The sequence below is a fragment of the Triticum urartu genome, unplaced genomic scaffold (assembly GCF_003073215.2).
Source record: "Triticum urartu cultivar G1812 unplaced genomic scaffold, Tu2.1 TuUngrouped_contig_7235, whole genome shotgun sequence".
Classification (NCBI taxonomy): domain Eukaryota; kingdom Viridiplantae; phylum Streptophyta; class Magnoliopsida; order Poales; family Poaceae; genus Triticum; species Triticum urartu.
The window spans coordinates 6,506-11,931 of record NW_024118062.1 but is presented as its reverse complement, the minus strand read 5'-3'; the positions used below and the strand labels follow the sequence as shown (position 1 = coordinate 11,931).

General features: G+C 42.8%; 1 protein-coding gene and 1 long non-coding RNA gene across 2 annotated transcripts; both read left to right on the top strand.

Moving 5' to 3' along the window:
- Positions 1 to 408: 408 nt before the first annotated feature.
- On the top strand, positions 409 to 3,890 carry LOC125531486. Its single transcript, XM_048695878.1, has 4 exons — positions 409 to 1,390; positions 1,508 to 3,081; positions 3,161 to 3,229; positions 3,324 to 3,890. Exons 2-4 carry the CDS (start codon positions 2,051 to 2,053, stop codon positions 3,700 to 3,702), a joined length of 1,479 nt encoding a protein of 492 aa, XP_048551835.1. The 5' UTR covers positions 409 to 1,390; positions 1,508 to 2,050; the 3' UTR covers positions 3,703 to 3,890.
- Positions 3,891 to 4,235: 345 nt separating this feature from the next.
- Positions 4,236 to 4,599, top strand: LOC125531487. The gene is made up of 3 exons (XR_007293260.1): positions 4,236 to 4,344; positions 4,424 to 4,492; positions 4,587 to 4,599. It is a non-coding gene; the product is annotated as an uncharacterized LOC125531487 (long non-coding RNA).
- The last annotated feature ends 827 nt before the right edge of the window (positions 4,600 to 5,426 follow it).

The following is a 5,426-nucleotide window of genomic DNA, read 5'->3' as shown; positions in this document are numbered from 1 at the left end:
CCGAGCCTCCGCCCTGCTGCTCCACATCCGTCAACCGCGCCCTACTGCTCCACATCCCGGTGCCGCCGTCCTGCTGCTTCTCCCCCCGCCGGGTAGGAGCCCCAGCCGACGTCTTGTTGTTGAGCGCCCCACCACTAGCAAGCGAGCATGGCGGTGGCCATGCTAGAGGCCACTTGAATCACGCATCCTCGAGTGCCACTGCCGAAGATTCGAAGTAACCCCGCAACAATGTCATCCCCGGCCCCGAATTCTCAGTAAGTTTGTAGAAAAAATGCTCAAGTTCCACCGATTTGTTGCATGTGTGTTTGGTTCTTCCCCAATTGTTGATGTTTGATTACCCATATGATTTTCATAGGCACAGTGGCAGCAATGCTTTTAATTTACAAATTGTTGTGGAGGTCTTTTCTGCACAAGTCCTGATGGTAGGAAGATTTATGTGAAGGGAAGGAATTTGCTATGGACTGTAGTCGTAGAAAAGTTCAGCGTTGATGCATTAACACGCCAGCTAGCTTTAGAGTTGAACATTGGCACTAATCAATTGGTGTCAGTTTCATATTTTGACAAAGTGTTGGGTGAAAATGTCAGGCTGTTGCATGATGAGCAGCACTACTTGATGTTTGATATGTATGCAGCTGAGCTGAAAGTGCCACTTAGTGTGGTAGTGGTGGATGTAATTGGATCTAGTGTATTCAATGGTGGATCAAAAATTGCAGATTTTGTTCCTATTAGTGTTGTGCCTAATGATGATCCATTGGTCATGGGCACTCAAAATTATGCAAATATAATCCAGCCGAATGATGCACAAGCATACCTCCAGACCGACACTACTAATTGTCCAACAACGCCAACTCAGCCTGCACCGCCTCCTATAGTTGAGAGTGTCACATCAGAGGTTGGAAGTACAAGCCAGCCTAATGTGCCACATGCTGACCAACAACAAGAACTTCAAAATCCTTCCACTGATCCATTTGATAACGAGGAGGAGTATGTTGGAGTTGATGATGAACATCTAGTAGGTGTTAGCATTCCTGAACCTGCCGTAGTGCAAGCACTGGCTACAACACCTGATGAGAAAGCTGAAGATGAGGAGGCCGAAGATGATATGGATATCTCTGATGTTAAGCATCTTATCCAGCAGGAGGAAGAGGTTACTGACATGCCTATTCAGTACAATGTGGCCACTGATCCTTATAATGCTGACATTAAAGTGGGGGCTCTTTTTCCTGACATTGTAACCTTTAGAAAAGCAATAAGACATCATGCTGTGGTAAAAGACTTTGAGCTAGCTAAAGTAAGGACTGATTCTACTAGATTCATGGCTAATTGCTCATATCCTAGTTGCCCTTGGCGCATTCACGCATCGAGGTTGCGTGATCAACAAGTTGTCATGGTATGCTTACTCATGTTGTAATTATTTGTGCATTTTCTCACCTTTCTCTTATGACTATTATATCCTACATGTATCCTATTTTTGTGTGTGCGAACTAATCATGGCATCTTTGTGTAGATAAAGAAGATTCCCTCTGAGCACAATTGCCCTACTACAAAGCTTGTAGGCAGCAGAATGGCAACACAAGGTTGGGTTGCAGAGAAGCTTGTTGATTGGGTGAAGAAAAACCCAGGAGAGGGAGCAAAGGCAGCGAAAACTAAGTTGGAGGGTGACTTCAACTTCAAGCTGAAGTATTCCAAAGCTTGGGCAGGTATGAAGATAGCTCTGGAACAAATGCATGGTAAATATGAGGATAGTTTTCAATTGTTGTTCAATTGGAAAGCAGAGATAGAGAAGAGATGCCCTGGTAGTATTGTTGAGATTGATTTGGTCAAGGAAAAAGATAAGTACTATTTCAATAGAGTCTTTGTAGCTTTCAAACCCTGCATAGATGGTTTCTTAGCTGGATGTTGACCATACATAGGAGTAGATGCAACTGCACTCAATGGCAAATATGTTGGTCAGTTAGCATCAGCGACCGGAGTTGATGGACACAACTGGTTGTATTATGTAGCATATGCCGTATTTGATTCAGAAACTACAGAAAACTGGGTATGGTTTATGCAGCAGCTGCGCAGGGCTGTAGGATGTCCACCAGGTATAGTAATTTCCAGTGATGCTTGCAAGGGACTAGAAAATGCAGTTGACAAAGTATTCCCCGAGTGCGAATATAGGGAGTGTATGCGCCATTTATACCAAAATTTTATGAAAAAATTCCATGGTAAAGTGTACACAGACCATTTGTACCCAGCTGCTAGGGGATTCACAGAGCACAAGTTTAGATGGCATATGCAAAAGATATTTGAGGCTGATCCAAGTGCTATCGAGTACCTTGAGAAACACAACAATAGGATTTGGTATAGGTGTGCCTTTGGTGTGGATAGCAAGGTTGATAATCTCACTAACAACAATTCTGAAAGTTTTAACAAGCAGATCAAAGACTTGAAAGGGCTAAATTTGTGTGAGCTACTAGATAGGATTAGAGAGCTAATAATGGTGAAGTTCAATGTGAGGAGGCATGTTGGTAGGTATTTGGCCGGCATAATCTTGCCCGAGGTTCTCAAGAGGCTCAATGCACTCAGTAAAACAATTGGGCCCCATAAAGTGGCGTGGAATACCGAACATGAGGCAGAGATTACACTATATGATGTGAAAGCATATGACCAGAGGCACACTGTTGATCTAAAACAGAGAACATGCTCATGTCGGAAATTTCAAGTTTCTGGGCAGCCTTGCATTCATGCATTGACTTTCATTTGTTCAATGAGGGGCGCAAAGATTGAGTCCTTTGTTGATGAGTATTACAGCATGGCAAAATTTCGAGCTGCTTATGCTGGGGCACTGCCAACCATGACTGATAGGACACAATGGGAGCAAGTTGACCTTGGATTCCTTGTTTACCCACCTATACAAGAGAAAAGGCCACCTGGAAGGCCCAGGGTTCAAAGAATTAGAGGATTTCTTGAAGACCCAGGAAGAAAAGTGGTTAAATGCAAAAAATGTGGTCGAAATGGCCACTTTGCAAAAACTTGCAATCTCCCTCCTTTAGTTATTGCAGAACCACCACCAATGGAGCACACTCCTACTAAAAGGTGCCATTGTACTTACAAAATTTGTTTACGTCAAATGGGTTCATGTTGCTAAACCATTTCACCTTTTTCTATCATGCAGAAAGAGAGATGCTACTGCAGCCGAGGAGGAAGTTGTGGAAGATGACAAACCTATAGCAAATTATAGAAGGTATAATACTAACTTATGTTCATTCTTTTACCACAAATTATATTTATGAACACACAATACTTAGTTCCGACATTTGCTCTTAATGTACCTGCAGGCAGAAGACTCCGGTCAAGAAGAAGACGCCGGCTAAAAAGACGACACCGGTCAAGGAGAAGACGACGCCGGTCAAGGAGAAGACGACGCTGATCAAGAAGAAGACGCCAGCTAAAAAGACGACACCGGTCAAGAAGACGCCGGTCAAGGAGAAGACAACACCGGTCAAGAAGAAGACACCGGTCAAGAAGAAAAAGACGCCGGTCAAGAAGAAGACTCCAGTCAAGGGGAAAGGCAAGCAAATTGAAGGTACTGGAAAGGAGAAAACTGCAGGGAAAAAGAGCAAAAAACTGCAGTTTGTTACACCATCTACCAATGATGCTGTTCTCAAGCCAACTCTAGGAACCAAGAAAAATCTGCTTTATTGGCTTGGGGGATGAATTTGCTTGAACTGGACTATGTATGTGTGTGTGATGCGCAAACTGGAGCTGGAACTTGTATGCATGTGATGCTCAAACTAGAGGTTGAACTTGTGTGTGTGTGTGTGTGTGATGCTCAAACTAGAGCCTGATGGCCAAACTAGAGCCTGATGTGTGTTGCTTAAACTGGAGCTTAGCTATTTTGGTTCATCTACTGTTGATGCTCAAACCGGAGCTTTAAGACTATTTTGGTTCATCTTCTATTGATGCAAAATATTATGACCTGTCATCTGATGCAAATTATATGTATTTCGGCCGAGGTCATGTTCATTTTTCCCACTAACTTCATGCTTCCTCTACACAGTACAATCATGCTTCTTCTGCACAGGAAAATAACACATTCTTCATTACTCATAGAAATGTTACATCTTTTTCAGTACAGCCACTAGATATGCACACATTACAAGCATGATCTCATCATTTTTCTGCTTAAATCTGCACATCAGACATACATTTTTGCATTCTCAGTCTGTTTACAGACCCAGGAAGAAAAGTGGTTAAATGCAAAAAATGTGGTCGAAATGGCCACTTTGCAAAAACTTGTAATCTCCCTCCTTTAGTTATTGCAGAACCACCACCAATGGAGCACACTCCTACTAAAAGGTTCCATTGTACTTACAAAATTTGTTTACATCAAATGGGTTCATGTTGCTAATCCATTTCACCTTTTTCTATCATGCAGAAAGAGAGATGCTACTGCAGCCGAGGAGGAAGTTGTGGAAGATGACGAACCTATAGCAAATTATAAAAGGTATAATACTAACTTATGTTCATTCTTTTAGCACAAATTATATTTATGAACACACAATACTTAGTTCCGACATTTGCTCTTAATGTACCTGCAGGCAGAAGACTCCGGTCAATAAGAAGATGCCGGCTAAAAAGACGACATCGGTCAAGGAGAAGACGACGCCGGTCAAGGAGAAGACGACGCTGATCAAGAAGAAGATGCCAGCTAAAAAGACGACACCGGTCAAGAAGACGCCGGTCAAGGAGAAGATGACACCAGTCAAGAAGAAGACACCGGTCAAGAAGAAAAAGACGCAGGTCAATAGACACCGGTCAAGAAGAAAAAGACGCCGGTCAAGAAGAAGACACCGGTTAAGAAGAAGAAGACGTCGGTCAAGAAGAAGACTCCAGTCAAGGGGAAAGGCAAGCAAAGTGAAGGTACTGGAAAGGAGAAAACTGCAGGGAAGAAGAGCAAAAAACTGTAGTTTGTTACACCATCTACCAGTGATGCTGTTCTCAAGCCAACTCTAGGAACCAAGAAAAATCTGCTTTATTGGCTTGGGGGATGAATTTGCTTGAACTGGACCATGTATGTGTGTGTGATGCGCAAACTGGAGCTGGAACTTGTATGCGTGTGATGCTCAAACTAGAGGTTGAACTTGTGTGTGTGTGTGTGTGTGTGTGTGTGTGTGTGTGATGCTCAAACTAGAGCCTGATGGCCAAACTAGAGCCTGATGTGTGTTGCTTAAACTGGAGCTTAGCTATTTTGGTTCATCTACTATTGATGCTCAAACCGGAGCTTTAAGACTATTTTGGTTCATCTTCTATTGATGCAAAATATTATGACATGTCATCTGATGCAAATTATATGTATTTCGGCCGAGGTCATGTTCATTTTTCCCACTAACTTCATGCTTCCTCTACATAGTACAATCATGCTTCTTCTGCACAGGAAA

Coding starts and splice junctions, on each gene's coding strand:
- LOC125531486 (XM_048695878.1), top strand. CDS start 2,051: ATGCAGCAGCTGCGCAGGGCTGTAGGATGTCCACCAGGTATAGTAATT. Junction 3,082..3,160: donor GAGCACACTCCTACTAAAAG/GTGCCATTGTAC, acceptor TCTATCATGCAG/AAAGAGAGATGCTACTGCAG. Junction 3,230..3,323: donor CCTATAGCAAATTATAGAAG/GTATAATACTAA, acceptor ATGTACCTGCAG/GCAGAAGACTCCGGTCAAGA.